Here is a 27,749-nt window from a genome sequence, read left to right as displayed (position 1 = left end):
TGAGACGAGGGTCTGCATCCCAGCAGTAGCTGCCCGCTTCGCCGCAGAGCACGCAGCCGCTGACAGCCGCTCCGACTGGGGAATCCAGAAAGGCGTGGAGGCCCCGCCCACTCCCCAGACCCCGCCCACTTGTCCCCGCCCCCTGTCGCTGCGCGGCCTCCCATTGGCGCTCCGGCGCGTCCGTCGAACCCCCCGGGGCGCCCGGGGGCCGGAGCTGAGACCGCGGTCCCCGCCCCGCGCCTCCAGCGCCCACCAGCCAGCCGCCTGGGAGCGAGCTGCGGGCGCCGGCCGCCGGCCGCCGCGTCCGTCAGACCCAGCGGGCGAGGCTCCGCGCCCGTCCGCAGCGCGCGGCCGGCATGGCGGCGCGGAAGAGCCCCGCGCAGGAGCGGGAGCGGCCTCGCGACCACGCCTCAGGTGGGCCCCGGGCCCGCGGAGCGGGCAGCCGGGGACGCGCTCTCCTGGTCGGCGCAGCCTTTGGCGTCGGGGGGCCCGGGACCGGCGGTCCGAGGGGTGGGGAGTACGGGGGAGTGGGGAGGGGAACCGGCTGCAGCGTTGGGGCGGCCGTCGGGGGGCGCATCTCTGTCGGGAGCTGCGCCCCCGCCCCCGCCCCGGCGGGCAGGGCTGGTGCGGGTCTAGAGGCGGCGAGCGACCCGCTGAGGCGGCGCTGCCAGGTTCCCGGACGGAGAGCGCGGGCTCTCTTTGGGGTGCGGTGTGACGGGGTTTGGGGGGGGTGTCCCGGCGCCGACGAGCGACGGCGTCCCCTCTGAGATCTCTCTCTCTTTGGGTCGTTGTCGGAGGGAAGTGGACGGGTTTCGCGCTTTGCCGGCAGAGGATGTGGTCCACACCTTCGCGGCAGTTGAGACGCGATGAGCGAACAGAGAAAACTCCCGGTTTTTGAAACAAAAACAAACATACCCCAAAAATGTCACCGGGGGCAGGAGCAGCAGCTGGATATGGCCCCGGGTCGCCAGGGTCTCCGCCCTCGCCGGACAGGGGGAGGGGGTTGTCCCTCCCTCCTTTGAACCCCAAGTTTGAGGAAGGGGAGCTGCCTCTCAGCTTGGAGCACGTTCCCTTTGCGTGTTTCCCTGAAAGCCACCCCAGGGGTGAGAACCCACCCACCGGTGCTTTTGGGGAGAGCGCGCGCCTGTTGCAGCGTCGATGGGAAATTGTTAGGACAGTTTCTTAATTGGGGGTCCTTGGTCCGGGCAGGAGCTTTTAATTCACACAGCAGTTTGATGGGTGTGGTGGGAAAACAGCAGGGTCCTCAGTTAGGACAGGAGTTCTAGACATCATTCCGCCCAGGACCGTGTGCCTAGACGTCTACCATTCGGGATTTCTGGGTCCTGGTCCCTGAAAACGAAGGCACACGGCTAAGCTGATCCATCAAGCCCCTCCCAGTCTAGAATTCTGGTGACTGACGTACCTCCCACTCCCAAAAGTTTGGAGAACGATCTCATTTTTCAACCTTTCTGCACCTTGGATTGTTATAGAATTAGCCAAATATTTTCTGCGGGTGTATTCATCTGAACTTTTTATTATGTGATTTTTCTTCCCTTCTCCGTGGCTTATTTTGGCAGAGAGCAGAGATGGAAGTGGAGGTAGGGGTACAGCTGGAAAAAGCTAGCTGGGGAGGCGGAAAGATGTCTTACTCTGGGCCTAATGGAGTTGCCAGGAATTTTCCCTGCCAACGCACCAAGTTCAGGGTGTGCCAGCGCTATGAGCGCACAGAGAATTCTTTCCTCAGCCCCAGCCCATGAAGACTGCAATCCGTGTGTCAGTGGAAGAGTGTGATTCAAAGATCAGGTTATGGAAAACTTTCTCCAAAACATAACCTCCATGGACTTAAGAGCATAGTTTGCTTTCTTTGCTGGTCATGTTTGGGGGTGGGGAGGTGGGGAATGGGGGGGGGGGTAGGGGGGGATGGACAAAGTTTTAAGTCCAGTTGCCAAAGTTAGGGTGGAGACAGGTTTTTTTGTTTTCGATTTTTTTTTACCTACCCTTAAGACTTTTGGTAAGAGACCAAGATTCACTTTTGCGATAATAGTGAATGTTAATAAATATTATTTGACAGTAATAAAACAGGCAACAGCAGAAGAAAACCTGCTGAACAGACAGGGATGGAAGGAGTTTTTTGGTAGCCATTTTTAACTATTTCTTTTTAAGTATTTGGATACTGAGAATCATGAACTAAACATGCGCAGTATTATGGGAAAGACACTGTCAGCAGCAGAATATTAGACCAGGAAGAGGCCCCATCGGTCATTTGCAGAAGATGGGAAGAAACAGGGAAGTGCGACTAAGCTCACCAGTCCCAGTGTTTCCCTGGCGGGTCTGGCATTTGAGGAGGGGCTGTGTGCCCACCACTCCTTGGGGCTCCTCTAGCTTCTGGCCACCCTGCGAGGTATTTAACTTCCTATTGGTTCGGGTACTGCTGAGGTTTCTGACCGAGGCCCATGTCCATTTGTTTAGTACAAAGAATCGGGGATAAATGAGTTTTCAACCGTGTTCTCAGGAGCCACAGGGCTCCCTGTGGTCCCTGGGAGTTGACCTGGGGGACACAAACATCTGATGTGGGATGGAGGGAGCCCCAAAAGCCAAGTACCCTCACTCAAGCTCCATATAAACAACCTGTGTTTCTTTTCTTGTTTTATATGCTGCTCTGGGTAATATTTTGTTTGGGGAAAAGAGTCCAGTGCTAAACAAAGAGTTTAGAGATAATGGTAATGGCTAATGTGTCTGAGTGCTACTTGTGTCTTTATTATGTGTGAAGGGCCTAGAACCATGCTTGGCTCTAATAAGTTCTCAAAGGTTAGCTGCTATTCTTACAGTGATCATTATACTAGAAGGTAGTTGTTATTTTTATTCCCATTTTATGAAACTGTGTCCTGCACAAACTTGTAGATGCCCCCACTTTCCCATTTAACTAACTTTCCTGTTAATTAAAATGTGTATTCCTCAATATCATGGATTCCATTATTCCAGAGCCATTCAGGGGTGACCTACTTTATGTTTGAAGCAGGTGTTTTGTGACCCGCCCTACGCAGCCTCCGGCCTGGTCCCTGGGGTCATCACAGGTACCACCTGGGGCAGGTAGGTGAGTTTACCTGCAGAGCGTCTCTGAGTTTCAGGTGAGAGGGCAAATCAGAAGAGCTGGTGACCCGACAGCAGGTGGAGGCTGAGGGTGGTAGGGCACACCCAGCCGCTCCTCCTCTCGGACTGCAGGGGGGAGCTGAGAGCCGGCAGCTTGTCCCACTGCCCGTGCCTCCAAGGTCTTTGCTTTTAGGAGCAGAACCACACACAGGGGACCCTGGGAGGGACCGTGGTGGCCGGGAGCAGAGGAGTAATTGGTTCCCGTGCTCTGTGTGCTGTTTGGAACCTTGAAGAGAAAGGTTTCCCTTCCTTAAAAAAACAGTTTGAAAGCTGAGGAAAAAGAAAACAAACACTGCAATTGAAAACACATGCCCACACCAGAAGCCCACAGCAGAGTGCTTCAAATTTTGCAAGTAGTCCACAGCTGCTATTTATGTCGGCCTGTTCGCGTCGCACTTTTATTCTTCTGCTCTTCCGTGTGTGTGTGTGTGTGTTAGTCACTCAGTCGTATCTGACTGTCTGTGACCCCGCTAGGCTCCTCTGTCCTTGGAATTCTCCAAACAGGAATACTGGAGTGGGCTGCCATTTCCTTCTCCTAATGCGAATTTTAGTAGTGGTAGTTTAGTCGCTAAGTTGTGTCCGACTCTTGCGGCCCCACAGACTGTAGCCTGTCAGGTTCTGCTGTCCATGGGATTCTCCAGGCACGAATACTGGAGTGGGTTGCCATTTCCTTCTTCATCTGTGTCTGTGAGATGGACTAAATGCCAAATAAAATGTAAACTGTGGTACCATGTGTCTTAGCTGAGTAGAAATTCTTCATTGGCACAACTACTGAATTTGAAAGTGACGTTTTTTCCCTGGCTCCCTTGAGTGGGTGCGTTCAGTCTACAGCCCCCAGGCTGTCCCTGCCACAGTAACAGCGGGTATGTGCTGGACTCGGAGACACTGCTCATGGAGAGTGTTATGTAATCTTTACAACCACCACCCTGTGACGCCCAGGATGGTCACGGAATTTCCTCAGAGTTTCCAGCTAGTAAGTGGTGGCCAGGATTCAAACCGTGCAGTCTGGCCCCTCCCACAACAGATTCTGAACCATCCGCCTGCTTCTGTCTCCTGAAACGGTCAGAATGATACCTGGGGACACGCTGGTTTCCGAGGCTTGTTGTTGTTGCTCTGTTGCTAAGTCATGTCCAACTCTTTGTGACCCCATGGGCTGCAGCACGCCAGGCTTCCCGGTCTTTCACTGTCTCCCGGAGTTTGCTCAAACTCATGTCCATTGAGTCATTGATGCCATCCAGCCATCTCATCCTCTGTTGTCCTCTTCTCCTCCTGCCCTCAGTCTTTCCCAGCGTCAAGGTCTTTTTAAATGAGTCTGTTCTTCCCATGAGGTGGCCAGAGTGTTGCAGTTTCAGCTTCAGCATCCGTCCTTCCAATGAATATTCAGGACTGACTTCCTTTAGGATGGACTGGTTGGATCTCCTTGCTGTCCAAGGAACTCTCAAGAATCTTCTCCAGTGCCATAGTTTGAAAGCATCAATTCTTTGGCACTCAGCCTTCTTTATGGTCCAAGTCTTACATCTGAAAAACCGTAGCTTCCAAGGTTACCTCATCACACTTAAGCTGTTCTAAAGTAAAGTTGGGTTATCATTTTCGTACCATTGTTGTTGTTTAAGGGAACTCACAGTTCTGTGTACGGAAGAAGATTATGAAAATGTCACCATTATCGAGCTAAAACTTCCTACACGTGTGTTTCTTTATACACAGCTTTGAAGTCTCTATGTACCTTTTAAAGGAGTTAATGGACTGGTGTGTTTGACCTTTCTCTCCTGTCCCCTTGAATCCTCTGGTAAATGTTCAGTTACTTAGGACAATCTGTTCTCAAAACAGAGGCTGTATATACATTTATTGATTTGTAATTAATTTAATAGAAAAACATTTAAATGTCACTTTACCTTATGTCAACAGGGAAAAATTTTTGTGTATGTACTCATTTTTCCAGTGACCTTTTATATGAGTCACACTCTATTTTTCTACTTTTTCATTTAATCGAGCCAGAATAGACAGGTGCCGTCATGTTTAAAATAAGAGGATAATAAAACGTTTATGTTCATTTCTAGAAGACTGAAGACCATTGTCTGTTAGTACTGTTGCTGGGATTCCCAGGTAATAAACAACAGTCCCAGAAACTGTAGCACGTAAAATGCTACGCTCAATAAATCTCTGAATTAAGAATTTAACAGTAAGTCTTATTGTTGATTTAGCCAGGTGACTCTGACTTTGAGCATATGTGGAATTGTTAGATGCATAGTCATTTAAAACACCTTATTAGCTCTTTCTGCTTACCCTGTTACTGATTTTTTTTTTTTACCTGTGTCATTTTTTTAAACGTCTTTATTGAATTTGTTACAAAATTGCTTCCATTTTACGTTTCAGTTTTTTTGGTGGTGAGGCATATGGGATTCTAGCTCCCTGACCAGGAACCCAACCTGCACCCTCTGCGTTGGCAGGCAAAGTCTTAACCACTGGCCATCTGGGAAATCCCCTGGTTACTTTTTTTTTTTTTTAATTGACTATTAGTTAGGGTTAGTCTTCCTGCAGGCTTCCCAGGTGGCACTAGTGGTAAAGAATCCGCCTGCCAACGCAGCAGACGTAAGAGACTCGGGTTTGATCCCTGGGTCAGGAAGATCCCTGGGAAAAGGGCATGGCAACTCATTCTAGTATTCTCGCCTGGAGAATCCCATAGACAGAGGGGCCTGGTGGACTGCAGTCCATGGGGTCACAAAGAGTCGAACACAACTGAAGTGACTTAGCACGTACGCACAGTCTTCCAGCAGATGGAGAAATAACATAATTGGAAGTCAGTTTCTCAGGAGAGTCCTCTCCCAATTCAGAGAGAAGCAGAATCCCAGCCCCTCCCCCAAACACCAGTAGCCGCCTGGATACCTGCATTTGGCCTCCTGGGTGGGGTTTCCGTGCCTGCAGCCCCCAGAGCCATCAGGAGCCTTCCCAGCCCAGCTTGGCCCTGGCCTGCAGGACTCAGGCACCCCAGGTGGACTCTATGCCTTGGGCCCCACCTCAAAGGTCAAGGTGGACGTCAGATGTCAAGCCCAGGAGGCTGGAAGGGACCCAACACACTGGGGGTCTCAGTCTCGGGCCCATCAAACAGGCTGTCCTGGAGGCGCTGCCCTGATTGTAGGGGGTGAGGTGGGGGTGGGGGGCAAGAGCCCCACCCATTTGTGTAAATCTTGTGAACTGTGAATCAAATACAGCTGTCTTTTTCTCTTAAAAGGAAGCGAGCCACGCGTCCTGCATCCTGCCTTCTCGTGTGCCCCTTACAGTGGCCCTGCACCCCTGTTCCCACCACGCCTCGTGGGCAGAGGCCGGGTCCCCAGGGGCTCAGGAGCTGAGGTGGGCGGGGACACAGGCTGTGAACCACGTGTAAACCTGCCTCCAAGCCAGGGCAGAGAGGGTTCCCTGGAGCGTTTGATCCCTCAGGTTGAAGAGAAGTGAGCTGAACTTCTTCCCGGTCTTAGAGAAACACCAGGCGCACTGTGGGTATATTTCCTGGCCTGTGATTGGTTGTTGAGTCAACAAGTTGTGTCCGACCGACTCTTGGGACCCCATGGACTTGGAGCCCACCGGGCTCCTCTGTCCATGGGATTCTCTTGGCAAGAATACTGGAGTGGGTTGCCATTTCCTTCTCCAGGGGCTCTTTCTCACCCAGGAATCGAACCCAGGTCTCCTGCCTGGAGGCAGATTCTTTACCGACTGAACTACGAGGGAATCCCATAGAAAAGCCTCAACTATTTTTTCCTGGTAAGTTTTTTTTTTTAATTTGGCTGTGCCGGGTCTTAGTTGTGGCACCTGGGAGCTTCAGTCTTCGCTGCGGCAAGTAGGATCTTTAGTTACGGCGGGCGAGGTCGTTCAGGGGCAGCATTCAAACCCTCCCTTGCAGTGCGTGAGGTCTAGTTCCCTGACCAGTGCTCAAACCCGGGTCCCCTGCCTCGGGATCAAGGAGGCTCAGCCACTGGACTGCCAGGGAGGGGGTCCCAGGAGGGCCTCCGCTGCGCTGTGAGAGCTCTGAAGGGCCAGGAGACCTGGGTGCTCTCTGTCCTCCAGCTTGGCTGCCAGGACAGGTGAGAGGACGGGGGCAGTGGGAGAGATGGCCAGGGCAGCGTGCTGAGGAGTGTCAGTCAGCATCCAGAGGTGGGGGTTGCTGGTGCTGGTGTCATTCTACTTGCTACTTAACTGGTGAACTGGGAGTTCAGTTCATAGCTAAGGCTGCCCGGCATCTTGAAATGCAAATGTAGCCAGTGGAATTATTTGTATAAATGTGGCGTCCCTCAATTTTTGCACCTGAAGCCCTGCGAGACTCGGCTGTATTGATTCCTTCCTCTGAAATCTGAAGTACAGAGAAAAATCACTCCACCTGAGAATGAGTTTATTAGATGGGTTCTGTCTATGGTGTGGCCCTCTGTGTCGTTCCGTAAGCATTGTTAAACCCCCATTGGGGTGCTCAGCTGACTGTCAATGACAAGGACTAGTACAGACACCGCTTGTACACCTACCTAGTACTGCCCTGCTCCTCGGGCTTTGATATTCCAGCATCCTCTCCCACACAGACCTCACTGATGCATTCACAGTTTGGGGCCCGTAACATGTGCAGCTGCAGACCCCTCACCCCCGCCCCAGGCTCCTCAAGCTTCCTCTTTTGTTTCTTGGTGTCTTTGAGAAACTGGTCACCTCCATGGAGGCCTTTGTGGGAAAGGCTGTGCTCTCAGGTCAGCGTGTGATAGACCTGCAGACCTAGGCAGGGGCGTCTCTGGGCGGAGTGTATGCTGGCATTTGTCAAGGGCTCATGTGTCTTCTGTCCATGCTCAGGGCATCTTGCCTGTGGTGCAAGTTTTGAGTAATGTTTTAAGTCCATTTTTTTTTTTTAAGTAGTGAAAACTTTTATATTTGGAATTAGCCAGCTGGACTGAGTTTAGATTATCCAGCCTTGTTGGCAATATCCAAAGCGTCACAGTCAGGAGCCAGTCGAACCCAGGCTTTCTTCTGTCCATCAGGCCTGATCCGGGTTTTGACCTTAGCCACGTCAGTGTCGCAGCCTGTTGAACTGGGTGCTTGTTGGCCCTGACATCCACAGTGAACACGTGTGCTGTGGTCTTCTGCTTTTTTGACAGCTGACTCGGTGGTAAAGAGGGAATTTGCTGATGGCCTAGTGGTCAAGTTTGTTTCTCCTAGGAGTGCTCTCTCGAGGATATTTGGGCTGCCTCCTGAGCTGCAGTGTTCTGGGCCGCCAGAAGGCGGATGACCTCCAGGTCTTCTTTATCTTGTGGCTGTGGGCACCTCTCAACACGCTTTCTTGGCCTCAAAGCCTTTGTTTTGGTTTCGGCTTTGGGAGAGCCAGGGACTGCCTTCTTCACCCTCAGTGCCACCCTTCATGAATAAAAAAGAAAGCTCAAGTCTAGTTTAACTTCAGTTGTCTCACAGCTTCTTAAAATCTGATGCCTTGTGCCGTCACGTGACAGTTCTGCCAGCAAAACTCTGAAACATGTTAACATGGAGAGACCTTTGGAGGATGACGGGAAATGGCGGTAACTGGCCTGGCCTCCTTGTGTCTGTAGGGGAGGGAGCTGAGTTCCAGCTTCCTCGGCCGGCCGTCTAGGACCAGACCCAGAATCAAGTTCCTCACTCCCTGGGGCCTGCCCATTCTTCTGCCTTGACGCCATCCCACTAGGTGACGGCTTCACACCTCACTTGCTGCTTTATATTTACATGAGTGTAATTAAGGGAAGGGGAAACAGACTGGTGGCTCACCATTTCTGGCATGCGTGTTACAAGTCAGAAGGGATGGGCAAGATAAAGACAGTTAGGATCAGATATGGTGGGATAACAGAGCAACCCCGAATGAGTGAATCAAGTTTATTTCTCTCATGGCAGAGTTTAGAGGTGGCTCCCCAGAGCTAGAAGGGCTTCCATGGTGTCAGAGGCTGAGGCTCCTTCCACTTTGTTTCCACCCTGCATGGCTTTTACAGCTACAGTTCCTCCTTAATCCAACATGGCTGCTGAATGTCATTCATCACACCTACATTCCAGCTGGTAGGGAGGAAGAAGGGCCGGGAGTACATACCCCTCTTTACATGGCTAGACCCACACATAGCGAGGGTGGAATGTAGTCTTTATTCTGAGGAGCTGCATATCCAGCCAAAGTCAAGATTCTGTTTCTGTAGAAGAAGAGACAACAGTTCTGGGGTTGGCTGGCAGTCTCTCCTGGAGACACACAGACTGGATTCTGACTCCATTGATTCATTTTATTTATTTGACAAATATTTATGAACTGTCTACTGTGTTTCTAGGGACCAAGAAAGCAAAGTGAAAACAGAAACAATTCCAGTCCTTAAGACATGTACCTACATGGGGAGACAGACCCTAATCAAACACAAACACAGTTGTGTAAACTGTGATGAGTGCCGTGAAGGAAGAGGACACTGCGTGCTGTGAGCGAGTGGGGCTGGGATGGGGTTGGAGAAGCTTGGCCCTGGGAAGTGACCTCTGAGCTGAGAGCTGGAGAGTAAGTAAAGTGAAGAGCATCCCAGACAGGGACGAATGCATCCCAACGGTGGGCCTGGAGGCAGGGGTGAGCGCTGATGGAGATGCTGAGGGCGGCCAGTCATCTTGGAGCAAAGAGCTTTAAAGAGGCGCGCGAAAGCAGGGAGGAATCAGGGTCAGACCCGGCAGGCCCGGAGGTGGGGAGAGCACCCACCCCGGCTTACCTGGGACCGTGGGTGTCCTCAGATGAGGAACTCTCAGCACTAAAACTGGGGAGGTCCTGGGCAAGTCAGGAGGAGTGGGTCACCCTCCCTAGAGGTCACATTAATATACAGTTAGGCTCCTTTATTATTAATTACAGCAAAGTTCCTTTTTTGGTTGGCGTAGCTCCAAGCCTTGGAAAGACAGCCACTGACTGGTGGAAGTAGCCCCTCGCCTTGGCCAAAGGGAAAGAGGCACACAGCACAGGGGGCACTTAAACTTGTTGGATGATGTGACCCATGAGGCTTTTCTATCTGTGCAGTTTCCCCTGAGGGTAGTTTTGGAGATTAACTGGCAGATGATGATATATTTGAACTAACAGAAATAGGCAAGGATGGAGGAAGCCCCGACTGCAGAGCAGTGTGTCTCAGCACCAGTGATGCATGGGAATCATCTGGGATTGTTTTTAAAAAGGCGCCAGGACCCTGGCCAATAAATCAAATTCTCCACAGGTAAGGCCAGGGCCAGGGTGATTCCCTGCTCCGTGGCAGTACTGCTGAGGCTTCGGTGAACACGTAGTTTGCTGGGAATATTGCAGATCATAGATTCTACTTCCGTGAGGCCCGAGGATTGCGTTTCTGAATGCCCAGGTGATAAGGATGTTGCTGGTCAGTAGACTTTGTGGTGGTGTTCATTCGCAAAGTCATGTCCAACTCTTTGTGACCCCATGGACTGCAGCACGCCAGCCTCCCCTCCTGTCCTTCACCAACTCCTGGAGCTTGCTCAAACTCATGTCCATTGAGTCAGTGATCCCATCCAACCATGTCATCCTCTGCCATCCCCTTCTCCTCCTGCTTTTAATCTTTCCCAGCATCAGGGTCTTTTCCAACGAGTTGGCTCTTCGCATTACGTGACCAAAGTATTGGCGCTACAGCATCAGTCCTTCCAATGAGTATTCAGGGTTGATTTCCTTTAGAGTTGACTGGTTTGATCTCCTTGCTGTCCAAGGGACTCTCAAGAGTCTTCTTCAACACCACAGTTCAAAAGCATCAGTTCTTTGGCACTCAGCCTTCTTTATGGTCCAACTCTCACATCCGTACATGACTACTGGAAAAACCATAGCTTTAACTACGTGGACTTTTGTCGGCAAAGACTTTGAGTACGATGCTCTGTAATGTTTGACGTTTGTTGTGAAGCCTCTGCTTTCTTTTTGGGAGAGCAGACCTGAAGGACCACGTTAAGGTAGAAGGGTCCTTGAGAGGTGAGAGGAGGAGGACAGGGAGGGCCCCGCCGTGGGCTCCCATCACTCGTGGGCCCAGCCTGACTTCTCAGTCGGTTCCGGCGGTGCTTGGGGTCACGTGTGAGGCTGGTTCCTGGTTCCAGGAGAACCAGCTCTCCGAGACCTCTGGCTGGGATGGTGCAATAAGTGATGCCTCACTGCCTTCTCACTTGTTTAGAGGCCTTTCCAGCTGACCCCACTGGCTGCCAGGATGTGGGTCTTTCCTACAGCTAAGAAAAGCCCAAAAGATTTTTAAAAAATGACACGTCCATTGTGGGGAAAAAAAAAAAATCAAACCAATAAAAAACACACACCACCAACTTCAGACTGGAAATGGTGTTGAAGAAGGGAAGCCAATTAGAAGGATTAGTAATCATTAGTGACAGAGGCCAGATGATTCTGAGGAATGGAAAAATCACTGCGGGGCGAAAGTGGCTTGTCTCAGAGTGTCCCGTTAGTTCTCCCTGGGTCATGTGTTCATGAATGATGTGTGCTGGGGTGTGGAAGACAAGCTTGATCTTTAAAGGTCTAAGAGTTGAGAGGGGGACAGAGCATCACAGAAGCTGAGTGGGAGCAGTGAGCCGAGTCCAGTGATGTGAAGTTTCGTGGGGATGTGTGCCAGCTGCTGGGGCTCGGAGAGCTTGCCCTGTGATGTGGATAAGCCCTTGCTTCCCTCCCCGGGTTCTGAACTTACCAAAAGGTGGACATGGGAGTCAGGGATTTTTTTTTTTTTTTAACATCAGCTGGGTAGTAAAATCCTGTGTCTTAGGTGGTGTGGCCAGATGGGCATGCTGGCAGTGCCTGAGGTGTGCTGACCCCTCAGAGGTCAGGCCTCTCTCCCAGAGAGATGGCCTCCCCCTGGGCCCCTCTCTGCAGGCAGGCAGTAGTGGGTTGAGCTGAGCAGAGGGTCTTAACACCTGCTGTCAGATAAGTCTCCCACCTTCAAGAAAGAGCAAGGGGAGAGGAGTGGAGGCCAGTACCAGACCTCCAGGAAAATTCTTCCACCTGGAGGTTTGGGGACAGGGGGGACAAGAGTGCCTCCTCCCTTGCCCCCTTGAGCAGACAGGGAGCAGCAGGTCTCAAGGGCTTCAGGTCAATGGTAGGCTGACTGCTAATACAGTCACAGGCTGCAATAATGTGAACGGATCATTGAGACCGAGTCTGGTCAACCACAGCCCAAGGGCCACTCACTTTTTCTGTGGCCTGCAACCTATGAAAGGTCTTTACATTTTTTTTAATAGTTAGGGGGGAAAAATAGTCAGAAGAGGAATTCCTTTTCCTGACATGTGAAACTTACATGAAATTCACATTTCAGCATCCCTAGGAAAGTTTTCTTGGGACACCGCCCCACTGTGTATTGTCTGATGGCTGCTTCCACTCCTCTGGTGGCCCATCTGAGCGGGTGAGACGGAGGCCAGATGGCTGGCAGTGCCTGGAAGCTTCCCTCTTCGGCCCTGCACAGAAAGCTTGCTGACTCCGCTGGAGAGCGAAGCACTGGTCATGGGGTCGATGGCTCCCCTGCCTGCGTCACACCCAGGACAGTGTGTTCCTGCCCATGGTCACACTTTAAGTTGGGGGTGGATCCCCAGAAGGATCACAGGGATGGGGAAGAGGCCTCCCTCCCACCCACCACCCTGCACCAAACCATGTCAAGTGAGGCCTGGTAGGGAGACCTGGGGTATCTGAGCTAGAAGAGGACAAGGCACTGTGGGAACGACAGCTGCCTTCAGAGTTTGTGCTCGTTAACTGTTTTGAATTCTTGGAAGAAAAGTACTCAGGGAAGGCGGTTGTGTAGTTAATTCAAGGGGCACTGACCTTGAGTCGGAGCACTCGGGTTCAAGTTCAGGCTTCTGCTTGCTTTCTCCGGGCTTCAAAGATGAAGTGCGCGTGTGCACCAGTGGCCAGATCCACAGTGAATTAAGGCTCAGCTTTCACCTCAGAGGGGCTTTCTGGCCCGTAGGGGACACAGTCATGAATACACTGAACCAGAACCCACCTGCAATGTGGACCTTGGTGGGGGGGTGGGGTCAGGGGGTACTGGGGGAGGGATTCATCCTGCCGAGGGGCTGGTGTGACTTGAGCCTTAGAGAACAAGTAGGATTCCAGCCCCTCCAGCCCAGAGCATCCTGTGTCCCTGTGAAATGGTCACTAATCTGAGAGGCTGTTGTGTGGAAGGGGACTTGGACGTGTTCCTCGTGACCCCAAGCAGTGATGACGCACATGGTGGTGACAGGTCTGGTCATGCCAGCCTCTTGCTTCCAACCCAGCAGGGGGCTTTCCTTGCTCTTCAGCATCAGCGTCTCCCAAGGGGATGCAGCCTTGCTGGTCTCCCCTCAATTTCCTGTCCAGGCTCTGGGTCCCAGCCCTGCCTCATGTCCTCAGGAGAGCCTCCCCCAACCGGGTCAGATCCCTGTGTTACCCCCACCAGCGTCCTCTGCACGGCCTTGGTCATGCTCCAGACACGCGAGGACAGTCTGTCCAGGTGTGACTGGATGGAGGAACGTCCAGTCTTTCCAGTTCACTGTGGTAGCATCGGTACCCGGCCCGCAGAGCAGCGTCATCTGTAGTCGTAGAATAATGATAGATCTGATCGATGGAGAAACACCCTAGAAAAGGAAATGGGCTCCCATCAGTTCCCACCCCCAGAGGCGTGGAGACACTGATGGTGACCACGTGGAGGGGCTCAGCCGACAGCTTACGCAGATTCACGGCCTGTGTGTTGTGAGCACGCTCGAGGCTTCCTGTGTCTGATTACCACCCTCCCGCATCACTGTTGGTCTCCACTGTTGGGGAGACTCTTGCAGATGACTCATCTGAGGTTCTGCAGCTAGAAAATGGCAGAATAAAGACTAGGCCCTAGGCTTATTCTGCCAGCCTGCTGTCTCCACTGGGGCCAGGCCAGGGAGCCTGCCTGGAGTTCTGGGATCCCTGGAGCCTAGCCCACCTACTGCTTCTGTGTTTTTGCAGTTGGGTGGGTTTTAAGCCCCCTCCACAAGGTTAGAAAATTCAAGTGATAGGTGGCATTAAACACGCCTAATGATGCACCCAGTACGTGAGGACACTGAGCTATGATGTCATTAAAAACGTGGTACAGTCCTCTCAGCGTCGGCAAAGAGCGTTTCCTGCTGCATTTGCTGAACTCTGGGTTTGCAGGAAGGAGCCTGGGGTGGACGTGCCCAGTCCCGGGGGATGTGGACTGTGCACCTAGCTTGAAATCAGTTGTCTGACAGTCCTGTGACTCACTGATCACGACTTTCAAGATAAAAAGCTTGCTCGTTGGCGGTTCTCTTCCTCAGTGATACTGATCTTGTCGCCGTTGGTTATAAAACTTTACTAAGTGGAAGACTGTTGTTTCTTAAGCAGGATTAATATCTGAAATCCAAAAGTGTAGAAAACCTTTGGACCTCACCATTTCCAAGATTTGTGAAGAGGATATTTGTTCTATCTCCCCCATAACTGACACAGAAACAACCAAATAACCTGTGGTTTTGCACGAGCCTGAGGCTGTGCTGGTTGTTAGAAACCCAGGCTGTCCCTCCACTGTGCTAATGTTCTGAACACCTCCAGCGGTCCCCCGGGCTCCAGACTATTCAGAAACCTCGATGACCTAACAGGATTTGTTCTGTGTGTTTATCGTTCTGTTTCCACATTGCTTCACTTATTCCTTTGGACGTACAAACCATATTTTGCTTTATGTCTCAGAACTCAGCTCTGAGAGAGGTGACCCACCGAGGCAGACAGCATGAGGACTCTGTGTTATTCTGAGTCCTGGCGGGGCCCTGACACCAGGACGTGTAACCTGGGGGCCTGGACAAGCTGGCAAGTAGCCTTTCCCAGCATCAGGGCATCGTGCCACCAGACCCTGAATTCCCTGGAGCCAGAGACTGTGTCTTTTCACTTCACTGCCTGCCAGTCCAGCTCCCAGCCCAGGGTGGGAAGTAGAATAACTAAGGGGTGAGGGGGGCTTCCAGGGCCCCTCCCTGTCCACTGAACCACGTGGCCGCAGTTGATTCCTCTCTGCAGCACCCCACCCCTCCACTGCCCTGCTGCAGCGAGCCTGCAGGGATGTCCTGGGGTGGGGGGGCCTTTCCCATCCCCTCTCCCTGGTTGCTTCCTAACCTGTCAGGCTCTCTTGGCCAGTCTCCTGCTAATTAACCAGAATATGGCCTTGAAGCTGATAGAAATAGCTGTTGTATTTTTCAAGTTTAAAAGTATTTTTGACCTTTAAGTTTCAGGGCTTTTTAAAATTATTTTGTATTGGGGTATCAGTTCAGTTCAGTCACTCAGTTGTGTCTGACTCTTTGTGACCCAAATGGACAGCAGCACTCCAGGCCTCCCTGTCCATCACCAACTTCCAGAGCTTGCTCAAACTCATGTCCATCGAGTCGGTGATGCCATCCAACCATCTCATCCTCTGTCATCCCCTTCTCCTCCTGCCTTCAGTCTTTTCCAGCATCAGGGTCTTTTCCAATGAGTCAGTTCTTTGCATCAGGTGGCCAAAGTATTGGAACTTCAGCTTCAGCATCAGTCCTTCCAATGAATATTCAGGACTGATCTCCTTTAGGATGGACTGGTTGGATCTCCTCGCAGTCCAAGGGACTCTCAAGAGTCTTCTCCAAAACTACAGTTCAAAAACATCAATTCTTTGGTGCTCAGCTTTCTTTGTGGTTCAACTCTCACATCCATAGATGACTACTGGAAAAATCATAGCTTTGACTAGACGGACGTTTGTCAGCAAAATAATGGCTCTGCTTTTTAATATGCTGTCTAGGTTTGTCATAGCTTTTCTTCCAGGGAGCAAGTTTCTTTTAATTTCATGGCTGCGGTCACCATCTGCAGTGATTTTGGAGCCCAAGAAAATAAAATCTGCTACTGTTTCCTTTTTTCCCATCTATTTGCCATGAAGTGATGGGACTGGGTGCCATGATCTTTGTTTTCTGAATGTTGAGTTTTAGGCCAGCTTTTTCACTCTCCTCTTTCACTTTCGTCAAGAGGCTCTTTGGTGTCTCCCGGTGTTCTGGGTTAATTGGAGTATAGCCAATTAACAGTGTCGTGGTAGTTTCGAGTGAACAGCCACGGGACTCAGCCATGCACACACATGTATCTGTTCTCCCCGAACTCTCTTCCCACCCAGGCTGCCACATCGCATTGAGCAGAGTTCCCTGTGCTGACGTTGTTTGGTCGCTCAGTCGTTGTCTGACTCTTTGCTCCCTCACAGATTGCAGCACCCAGGCTTCCCTGTCCTTCCCTGTCTCCTGGAGTTTGCTCAGATCCGTGTCCATTGAGTTGATGCCATCCAAGGAGCAGAGTTCTGTTTGCTCTAAGGCAGGACTTGGAAGTTTTTTGGGGTTTTTTTGTTTTTTTTTTTTGGAAGTTTTTAACAAGGTGATCTTACCATGTGATCTGTCTCAGACATCTAAGTTGAACTGCCTTTTCTGTCTTGTAGCTCAGGCCTAGCTTCTGCCCCCCAGGCCCGCTCTGTAGCCCTTGATCTGCCTCTGCTTCAGGAGCGTGTGAGTGGGCCAGGCTCAGGGGGCAGAGGAGCTGAGGGGTAGGGGGAGTGATGCCCCGGGTGACCTGGTGGGAGTGGACGGGGTGGAGGCCTAGAGGGCCGGCTCAGCCCTGGGGCCCCACCGCAGGTAGGAGGCCAGCCAGACCCTGGGGGTCTCCAGGAGAGTGACCCTGAACGTCAGGGCAAAAGTGCTGTCAGTGTCATCACTCAAGCTTCCGGCTCTTCTGTGTCTTTTTAAGTTTTGTTTTCAGGTTTGTTTTTTTCTTTTTGGTTTCCTGTTTGAATTATTTCAGTTTTGGTACATTTTAGCGAATGGAAAAAAAAAAATTCTAACTAGAATTTTACCACAGGAGAAAAAACAGGAGCTTTTAATTTTTTCAGTCACAGTCAGTGGTCTCGTCGGTCACAGGTGGGATGCCAGTGTCAAGATGGCCACACTCTGGGCTGCAGGAGGCTCTGGTGTCGTCACCCAAGGAGATCGCAACTCCCTGGGTGTTCCTTCCGGGCGTATGGGTGTGGGTGTGACTGTGTGTGTGGTGGTGGGGGATGGGGTCTCTGCAGGTGGTAATGCTGGGGATGGGGTTGTGGGGAATGTGTGAGACCTACTTCACCCACTTTCCAGCATCACAGAAATTCCCCGTGCTTTATACATTACCTCATTTTCAGCCACCACCCAGGTGGTCCAGCCCAAAAGTCTTAAAAAGAAATCTCATTTTTATCTCTTGATGAGCCTTAAAAAAGATCAAATCCGTATTTCCTGGCAGCGCTTTTCTTCACTGCCAGAACCCCGCCCCCACCGCCCAGTTCCCCTTGTTTCTGACCCTCGTTCTCCCTCCTCTGTTGAATATGTTGAAAGACTGACTCCCTGATGGTGGAACTTCTTTTCCAGTTAGTCCAGGGGGCTCCCCCCAAGGCCAGCTCGTTTGGGAGGGTGCCAGGTAGTGGAGGGGAAGTGGGGCGGGCGGGTGCTGACTTCCGTCTGTCTGGCTGGCCCAGGGGGATCCCAGGAAGAGTCTGATGTGGAAGATCTTATCCCCTCTCAGCTGGTTTTGGGGAAATGAGATCTGACTCACAAGACCATCAAAGTTGTGATCATGATAGTCTTCTGCTTGGCACCTCACTTGTGGTGTTCTCCTCTGTATCTGTTGTTTGGAGTTGTAATCCTCTTACAGGTGAATTTTTTTTAAAATTTTTAAAGAGTCTAGATTCCATTTTCTGTAGCAGAGCTGATTAGGGGTCCACTCAGCTCCGTCCTTCAGAGGTGGGTAGGGGAGCAATACGGCGTGCAGCTTGACCTTGCCCAGGTTTGGACTCCAGCTCTGCGGGTTATTTAATCTTTCTCACCCTCGACGTGTCCTCAGGTGATAAAATAATAATGAGCATGGACTGGGTACTTCCTGTGTGCCTGACCGAGAGCTCAGTATTTCCTTCAACCGTCCAGCAGCTCCAAGAGGGGGCTCCATGTACCAGGGTAACGGTAACAGCGCTCCCTGCATCCTGGCACTGGGGGTCCTGCCCTCCCTCCCTCCCTCCCGCAGTTAAGGGACAGACACTTGGGGGCGTGGAACCCCCCACCCCGTGTACGACAGGACCAGGGCAGGAGCGAATGAGACAGTTCCTAGAAAACACGTGCCAAAGAGTCTGGCACAAAGCTCAGATTGTAGCTCTTTTAATTAATTTAATTAAAAATCATACTTTTTCCTACTAAAACACTGTGTTTTCCTCTCCTTTGACTGAGAAGCCGCACTCCTGATAATGTTTGCATATGAAGTTGTCTGAACACCTCCTGTCGTCTCTGAGCTGCAGGCCTGAGTCCTGCTGGTACCCACAGCAGCGCCCGTGGTCCACTCCCTGGCCCTTCATGGTCTGAGTTATTGACCAACGCCTGTGGGTACCCTGGGCCGAGTGAATACAAGGACTTTAGGCTGCTGTTCCCATTTTTCCCGAAAAGGGACTGTTTAGCCCTCCATGATTTTTCTGATAAGTTGATCAGGTCGTCCTTTCTCCAAGTTTGGAGGTGGGGTTTAATTTTGAGGTTTAGGGCAGGAGGCTAGGGAAGTCCATGTGTGTGGGTGTGGGCGTGGTGTGAGGAGACCGTAGTCTGTGGTGGGTCCCCATGGAGGCCCCGGCAGCTGCTGAGAGGGCTCAGGCTCAGGAGGAGCTCCCATTTCAGGGGTCTCAAATCAAACACCCCAAGGGGCTGGGCAGTACCTTTAAGAATGCAGTATGTTGGTTGGAAGCTGTGACCAATGAGAGCCGTGCCCCATGAAGGCCCCGGCCCAGGGCCTGCAAGCCCTCCACGTCCACAGAAAACCAGGATGACCCAGTGGGATGTAGGCAGATGCTCTTCAGGGGTCGCCAACCTCCAGGATATAATGCCTGAGGATCTGAGGTGGAGCTGATATAATAACAGAAATACAGTGCACAGTAAATATACTGTGCTTGAGTCATCCCCCAGCCCCACCCCCCGCCCAGTCCATGGAAAAAAATTCTTCCATGAAACCTGGTGCCAAAAAGGTTGGGTACTGCTGCTCTAAAAGGCTCTTTATGGAAGAAGAAAGGTGACTGTGTTACCGTGAGAAAAGCATCACCATTCCTGGGCTTTAGGGAAACCGAGGCACGTGCATCTGGTGGGAGTGTTAACCGACAGTTTGCTTGGGGAGGCATTCTGGCAACATCTGTCACAGCTGGAAGTGTGCACACTTCTGGACCCAGAGTTCCTTCTTCTAGAAATTATCCTAAAAGACACCATGAGTCCACAGGACTGGTGGAGTGGAATGTTTGTAAGAGTGAAAAATGTGGAAACAATCCAAACGTTCATCAACGAGTCAGTGACTATGTGCACATATGATGATCTGTCTTTATACTGTGATGTTATACCTCCTTTCAGAGGAATACTGTAGAGTTTTTAGTAAAAATCTTACCTTATAGATTTAAATGCGTTACACCTTGCATTTTTAAACAATTCATTAAAATTTTTCATAAATGTCTGTGCTGCTGCTAAGTCGCTTCAATCGTTTCCAGCTCTGCAACCCCATAGACGGCAGCCCACCAGGCTCCCCCGTCCCTGGGATTCTCCAGGAAAGAACACTGGAGTGGGTTGCCATTTCCTTCTCCAATGCATGAAAGTGAAAAGTGAAAGTGAAGTCGCTTAGTCGTGTCTGACTCTTAGAGACCGCATGGACATGGAGGGATCCCACCGTCACCCAGCTGAATAAGCGGGGGAAGACGGGTTTTATATTCAGCTCTGAGGGATTCTGAAACCCGTGCTCTTTATGTTCCCTTTTCCTCTTGAATTTTGTAGGACAAACACATTCTTATGTATGACACTGATTATTCAGTATTTAGGTTGAATTTTTAAATGCTCTAAAAATGTCTATCTAAATCAATGATGACCTTTTACAGGTATAATTATCCAGTGTATTTTCTTCCCCTTAAATAAAGCAGGCTTGTGTAATTGTACTTCATAATTTTTTTTATTGAAGTCTTGTTGATTTACAGTGTTAATTTCTGCTATACAGCAAAGTGACTCAGTTATACACATACATACATTCTTTTCTGTATTCTTTTCCATTATGGTTTATCCCAGGATGTTGAATATAGTTCCCTGTGCGCTACAGTATTATTACTGTTATTACATTTTTGTAGGAAATGACCAAGTTCATTCCTGGACACTAGTCACCAGCCAAGCCTTAGATACCACATGGAGAGTGGTGAAGGGGTCGGTGACGTTGGCAGTTTCATTTCTGGCGGCCATCCTCTGCTACTTCAGAAGGCTGCAGCTGTATTTAGGGCACCGGCTGAAATGGTATGTGGCTCTGTCATCTTTAAATTTCAAAAATGCCCTTGCTGTCCAAAATAGAACTTTGATATTATTATTTCCGTTTATCTTTTAGGTGGATTGGATATCTGCAGAGAAGATTCAAAAGTAAATATATTCACACCTGTGTTTCCTTATTTTAAGAGAGGGTTCAAGAAGGGAAAAGGGAAGGGAAAATTCACCACTGTGTATTTTTGATTTGGTTCAGGGAACCTCAGCGTGGAGGCGGAAGTTGATTTACTCAGTTATTGTGCAAGAGAGTGGAAAGGAGAGACACCCCATGCCAAGCTGATGAGGAAGGTGTGTGTCTGTTTATTCGGGTCGTGGTGGATGGAGAATTTGTGTGTAAAAATCAGGAAACCCACATTCCACTGCTGCTAAGTCGCTGCTGCTGCTAAGTCGATGCAGTCGTGTCCGACTCTGTGCGACCCCATAGATGGCAGCCCACCAGGCTCCTCTGTCTCTGGGATTCTCCAGGCAAGAACACTGGAGTGGGTTGCCATTTCCTTCTCCAATGCATGCATGCATGCTAAGTCGCTTCGGTCGTATCCGACTCTGTTCGACCCTGTGGACAGCAGCCCACCAGGTTCCTCTGTCCACGGGATTCTCTAGGCAAGAATACTGGAGTGGGTTGCCATTTCCTTCTCCATGCATTCCACTGTGCTTTACCAAATATGGAGCCAGGAACAACTGTGGCTGCAGTTAAAAGCCAAACAGCCACTAGGCATTACCTTCAGGCCTTTCACCTAGCGCTGAGGCCTTCGAGGACTTGGGTAAATTAGGCCTGTTCTTTCAGGACACTTAAGCATTGTACCCTTTTCAGCTCTCTCCTGGCCAGGGCTATTAAAAGCCCACCAGGGGGCTTCCCTGGTGGTCCAGTGGCTAAGACTCCATTGCAGGAGGCCTGGGTTCAATCCGAGGTCAGGGAACTAGATCCCAAATGCCACAACTAAAGATCCCACATGCTGCAACTAAGAGCCGGCACAACCAAATAAATAAAGATATATTTTTAATCTGCACATGCATTGGAGACTTCTGTCCTTGAAGGGATCAGGCACATTGACATAAAATATTTGGAGGATTTTTTTAGACCAGACTTTCCATCAGACCAGTCTTGGTAAATATCTCCAGCTGTGTTGTCAACCTTGTCACCAGCAAAAGCCAAAAAAAGTCAAAAAGGAAAAAGAAGTAGTTTTCAATTACTCTTTAGCATGGACTTAAAAGTACATATAATAGTTTTCACTGCAGTCAAGTTGTAGCCATCCTCTCCCCACAATGACATTCCCTGACTCTTGGGCTTCCAGGGAGTTATCAACTAAAATAGCATCACATGGACTCTGTACACACAAAAGTCACTTGAAAATTGCACGTGATCGCATCCATAACCCATACTGGTTCTGTTTCTGTCGTCCACTTTATTTGGGAGTAGCACCTTGCTAAAGATGCCGTGAATTAGCTTCCTTTAGTCTCTTGTCCAGTGGAATTAAGAACGGCTTTTTCCTCTGGTGCCAATAGGCTTACGAGGAGCTGTTTTGGCGGCGGCATATTAAATGTGTTCGACAAGTCAGGAGAGACAACTATGACGCCCTGAGGTCGGTGCTGTTTCAGATCTTCAGCCGGGGCCTCGCTTTCCCATCCTGGATGAAAGAAAAAGATATTGTGAAGGTACGTTATATCCTCACGCTAGAAATTTGGCAAAAGTCATGCTGATGGGAACTGCAACACAGAGTCCGGGGTCTTCCGCGGGTGGTTTTGTATTGTACACACGGTGTCAGGAGATGGAAGGTCCTATAGCTCAGTCCTCTGTCTCTCATGCCAGTTTGCAAAGAAATCATCTCAGATAGTCGTACTCAATTTTGTTTTTAATGCCAGCATCTTCTCTTGAGAAGGGCGTCTGTCTTTTGTAAGTAAAGTGGTCCTTTAATCCAAAGCACAGTGTGTGAGCTCCATCCCAAAGATGCCCTCATATCCCTTTTTTGCCAATCCGTCTCTCAGCCCAGGCATCCACTGATAGGTTTTCTGTTCCTTTAGTTTTGCCATTTCCGGAATGTCAGAGAAGTGCAATGACCCACTGTGTAGACTTTTGAATCTGCCCCTTTCACTTAGCATGATGCGTTTGCAGACCATCCTTGTTCCGTGGATTTGTGGTTCAGTGCTTTTATTGTTGAGTGGCGTTCCTTCATATGAATAGAGGACATCTTGTCTACCCATTCATGCATGAGCTGAAGGATATGTGGAGTGCTTCCAGCTTGAATACGGCTGTTACAAATATTCCCATTCAGGATTTTGTATGAACTTATGTTTTCATTCCGTTTGGGTAGATACCTAGGAATGAGATTGCTGGGTCTCATGATAGGTTTTTCTTTAACTTTATAAGAACCTGCCAAGTCTTTTCTTAAGTGACTCTGCCATTTTGCCTTCCCACCAATAACATGTGAGTTCCAATTCTGCTACATTCTCAGGTTTTTTTGTTTGCTTTTTAGCCCTTCTAATAAGGGTGCATTTGTATCACTACTTTTGGTTTGCATTCCTCTAAGAGAGAATGATTTTGAGCACCTTTTCAGGTGCTAATTTGCCCCCCACATTACCTCCATGGCGAAGTCTCAGTTTAAATCCTTCACCCAACTTTGTAAATTGAGTTTTGAGGGTTCTTTATTATTCTGAATAAAAGTGCTTTATCAGATATGTCATTTGCAAAGATTTTCTCCCAGCCAGTGCCTTGTCTTTTTTTTTTTCATTTTCTTGACAGTGCCAGGCAATATATTCTTGATGAATAACCTTAATTTTTATTTGAATGTAATATGCCTGTTACATAAGTGTGAGCAAACTCTAGGAGATAGTGATGGACAGGGAAGTCTGGCGTGCTACAGTCCATGGGGTCACAAAGAGTCGGACATGACTTAGCGACTAAACAACAATGATATGCCTAACCACAGATGCACATTTAAGGATGGAGAAGCAAAGAAATATAAAGTATATGCATATATATAACTCCACATGGCTTGTTGCCTTAACATCTTTTATTTAGAGTTGTTTTATTGGTAGTTTAGTTTAATGTAGCAGTTGTCAAGTGTATGCTGTGTGCCAGCCCTGTTGCTGAGGACAGAGAACATAGCCGAGACCCTGGGCTCCACAAGCTCAGCGGGGTGGAAGATGGATCAGATACCCACAATGATCAGATTCTTATGCATTCCATGATCATATTTAATCCAACAAGAGTCCTGAAAAATGGACAAGATTGCCCTTCATTTACAGTGGAGGATGTGCTAAGAGGTAACATAACTAGTGCTGGTTGAGTAACCTCTCAACAGACCAGTGAAGAGCTAGGTTTGAACCACAGAAAGCACCCTTCTATAATCCATGTGTTCCCTGATGTATTGGGTTGGCCAATTACGCTAATGCTCTTTGGTTAAACATAACTTCTAAATGGATATACCTAGGAAGTCTGGAAAGTGTTTTATGTAGAAAGATTGTTTCTGTAGACATAGTGTTCATTCACGTTTTCATCTGTTGTGAAACTGTGAATCAAGAAGGTGATCCAAATCAATCCACAAATCTAAAAAGAGACTATGTTTTACTTAACTGCCATTACAATCTTTTACACTGAAGACTTCTGAGTGAGATAAGATTACCCGCTGTGCCATATTCCGAGCTGTGTGTCCGACACGCTGAGATACTGACCACTCTTGGCATCTACTTCCTTTTCAAGCTTCCTGAAAAACTGCTCTTTTCGCAAGGTTGTAATTGGATCCAGCAGTACAGTTTTGGTCCTGAGAAGTATACAGGTTCCAATGTGTTTGGAAAATTACGCAGATGTGTGGAATTACTGAAAACACAGGTGAGTATCCGGGGGGAAAGGACAAGGAATAAGAGCATGCATCCCACACGCAGCCGCTTGCCTCCCATGTCAGGCATGTCGGCTCTGTGTCCTGTGAGAAGGAAGTGCAGGCAGAAACACTCGTCTAGTAACTGACCATTTCCTTTCCCGCTCTTTGTTCTCCTCCCAAGTAAAGATCGAGAGCAATGTTGTTCTACACGGTTGTTGGGCCAGCTTTGGCTAACTAGCCAGCCAACCTTAACGATCACATACTTTCGTTTTTCTAGAACAATGTGTGTGGTCCAGACAAGACACTGGGAGATGCCCTTTGGAATGCACCCTGTTAGTAACTCGGGGACAGCACAGATGTTATCATTTGGCTAAAGAGTTTTTCCTGCTTTTTACTAGACACAGATTTTAGATGTTGAAATGAATCCTCCTTGGGAAATGCCCTTTCAGTGCCACAGCTTTCTGATCTGTAAAACTAAAAAAATGAGTAGTCTCAACTCTGTACCGTTATTATGAGGATTTAATGAGCAAATACCCATAGATTGCTTTATACTCCACCCTGGCACACAGCTAGTAGTGAAGAATGCTAATTAGTACTCTTTGTCACTGGACTATCCTTTGTGTAATCTGACATCCTTAGAAGTAGCTTTAGGAGGCTGACTTCTTTAGTATTCTACCTAGTAGACAGTGTATTTTTGAAAAAATATCTAAACTACTTTGTTGTTGTAAAAGTAATCAACACTTAGAGTTATAACAATCAGTGTCAAAAAATATAAAATAAAAAGTTAATGGGTCCCCTCATTAATCCCTGGTTTGTTTTACAAGTACTTTAAAGATTATGCAATGGTGTATGTATTGACCTTTCTCTTCTAAGTTTCACTTAACATCTGTGTTTTTAGTGGACTGAATTTAGTGGGATTAAAGATTATCACAAGAGAGGAAGTATGTGCAACATCCTTTTTTCTGATGCTCTCCTGGAATATAAACTTTATGAAGCCCTGAAGTTCATCATGCTCTATCAAGTCACCGAGGTTTATGAACAAATGAAGACCAAAAAGGTCATCCCCAGTCTTTTTCGACTCCTGTTTACCCGGGAAACCTCATCTGACCCCTTGAGCTTCATGATGAATCACCTGAATTCTGTCGGCGACACGTGTGGACTGGAGCAGGTAATCGGGGCAGAAGAATCGTGTGTCTGATGAAGGACAATGTTGGCAATACTTCAGCATGTAGGTGATTGCAGTTTACTGTCAGCAGTGATAAAACCAGCTGCAAAGAGTGGCGTGCGTGCTGAGTCTCTTCAGTCATGTCAGACTCTGTGCGACCCCATGGACTGTGGCCCACCAGGCTCCTCTGTCCATGGAATTCTCCAGGCAAGAATCCTGGAGAGGGTTGCCATTGCCTCCTCCGGGGGATCTTCCTGGACCAGGGATCGAACCTGGGTCTCCTGCCTTGGCAGGCAGATTCTTTACCACTGAGCCACCTGGGAAGCCCGCAGAGAGGTGGCGGGTGGGTATTACTGCCCTCCAGTCAGGAAGAGTGATACAAGCCTTCCTGCCCCACACTGGCTGCTGTGTCTTCGCAGCTCGGTGGCCAGCCAGCAACAGTGCCGGGCGCCTGTCTGACCTTCATGCTGCCTCTCAGGTGGGAACAGGCTCTCCCACTACAGAGGTTACCTGGCAGGAAGTCCAGCTGTGAACTGAGATTAACATTTGGAAAGCATGTGGTTATTTAGCGCAGGTAAACAAAAGTTATTGAAACTTTAAAAGTCCAGACAATGCTTTTCTATGTGCATAGCAAAGGGATTTTGTTTTGCTTTGCTCTCCTAGGAGGTACTCAAAATTACCTGACATTTTAATAAAAATTAATTCATTTAAAATGATTTTTTTAAAAAAAGTTGGAAAACGGGATAACTCTTATTGCAAACATTCCTTTATATTTTTTCCAAACAGCTTGCTCTGTGATCCCCCTACAGAGACCTTTCTCTGTTTGTCTCCTGCCTTCCACGCAGACGTCTTCCATGTCTGTCCCCAATTCCACACCCACGCACAGTTCACGTGTGGGTCTGGCCACGAGCCCACCATCTCACAAGCTGCAGAATGCTCTCCCTCCACTGGAGGGGGGAGGTGGGCATTTGGGAATGTGCATCTGTGACCTTTCTTTCATCTCCCCACAGATTGATATGTTTATACTCGGATACTCCCTGGAAGTAAAGATAAAAGTGTTCAGACTGTTCAAGTTTAACTCCAGAGACTTTGAAGTCTGCTATCCAGAGGAGTCGCTCAGGGAGTGGCCGGAGATCTCCCTGCTGACCGAGAACGACCGCCACTACCACATTCCTGTCTTTTAAGTCAGGCTGGACTGGGCTGTAGCTCTCGCCAGTGACAGAAGTCACCCTTGCAAGTAGTGTTTCTAGAAAACCAAAGCTGGCATTGCTGCCGTGGAAGGACTCGGGACCTCCCTCTCCAGGAGCGCAGGTACCCTGGACAGGGGACCTCATGGTGCCTCCCTTTGTTCGCACTGGTTTCCTCCAGCGCAGCTGCAGTAATGGGTTTGTGGGTTGGTGGTTTGCCCTTGTTTGTGAAGACTCTGGCCACTTCACACACAGTAGGGCACAAGGACATTTAGTTTGAACAAGAACAACAACAGGAAACAAGTGAGAAGAAAACAAGTATGGGAAAAGGACTAAAGGGAAAGAATTTCTTTGGCTGTAACCTTTTATGTTCTTCATTAGGAATCTTGTCTTTGACTGACTTGGGATCTTCATAAGCATGGCCTTATTTTATAAGTATTACCTTCCCAGGAATCTCTGTGGTATATTGATTTTCCAGAACCCTTTGATTAACTTTAAAATTGTGCGTGTGTGTTTATACTCACATGCACGTATACATGTATAGTTTTATATATACATATCTAAACACATACATACACATAGCCACTACTTTGTAATGTTGTACAGTTTGTTTTATATCTCTTTACTTTTTTTTTTTAAACTGTTGCATCTGGCCGGTTTAATATGTTTTATATAGACCAAAAAGATACATTCTACAGATTAAGGCAACTGAATGACAATTATTGAACTGTCACAAAAATATTAAACTGGTGTATTTAATGTGTATTTATTTACATATGTATTAATGTGTGTAGGTAGAAATCATGCCCGCCCCCGCCCCAATATCTGTATTCTAATCCCCGGAACCTGTGAATAGGTTGGGTTAAACAGCAAAGGAGAATAAGGTTGCAGGTGGAACTAAGGTACTAATCCACTAACTTTGAAATAGAGAGAGTGGTCTGGGTTCTACAGGTGGGCCTAGCATAATCACAAGTGTCCTTAAAGTTGAAGAGGGGACTTGGGAGAGGATCAATCAGGGGGAGATGGGAGGAAGCGACAAACAGTAAGAGAGACAGAGGCAAGGCAGCTGGTTTTGGTCACTGCAGCAGCAACAAGGAGGCTGTTACTGCAGTTACA

General features: G+C 49.0%; 1 protein-coding gene across 1 annotated transcript; it reads left to right on the top strand.

Moving 5' to 3' along the window:
* Positions 1 to 259: 259 nt before the first annotated feature.
* On the top strand, positions 260 to 27,398 carry OTULINL (OTU deubiquitinase with linear linkage specificity like). The gene is made up of 8 exons (XM_061129324.1): positions 260 to 414; positions 20,283 to 20,442; positions 20,531 to 20,562; positions 20,663 to 20,754; positions 21,970 to 22,119; positions 24,164 to 24,292; positions 25,180 to 25,449; positions 26,457 to 27,398. Exons 1-8 carry the CDS (start codon positions 357 to 359, stop codon positions 26,628 to 26,630), a joined length of 1,065 nt encoding a protein of 354 aa, XP_060985307.1. The 5' UTR covers positions 260 to 356; the 3' UTR covers positions 26,631 to 27,398.
* Positions 27,399 to 27,749: the final 351 nt, after the last annotated feature.

The sequence above is a fragment of the Dama dama genome, chromosome 25, assembly GCF_033118175.1.
Source record: "Dama dama isolate Ldn47 chromosome 25, ASM3311817v1, whole genome shotgun sequence".
NCBI lineage: Eukaryota > Metazoa > Chordata > Mammalia > Artiodactyla > Cervidae > Dama > Dama dama.
The sequence above is the reverse complement of the archived record's forward strand: the minus strand, read 5'-3'. Positions and strand labels throughout refer to the sequence as shown.

What these genes read in the sequence shown, in the direction of transcription:
- OTULINL (XM_061129324.1), top strand. Translation starts at nt 357, where the DNA reads ATGGCGGCGCGGAAGAGCCCCGCGCAGGAGCGGGAGCGGCCTCGCGAC. An exon ending in ATGCCAAGCTGATGAGGAAG is followed by an intron (nt 20,755 to 21,969) that starts GTGTGTGTCTGT and finishes TGGTGCCAATAG; the next exon opens with GCTTACGAGGAGCTGTTTTG. An exon ending in AAGAAAAAGATATTGTGAAG is followed by an intron (nt 22,120 to 24,163) that starts GTACGTTATATC and finishes TTCCTTTTCAAG; the next exon opens with CTTCCTGAAAAACTGCTCTT.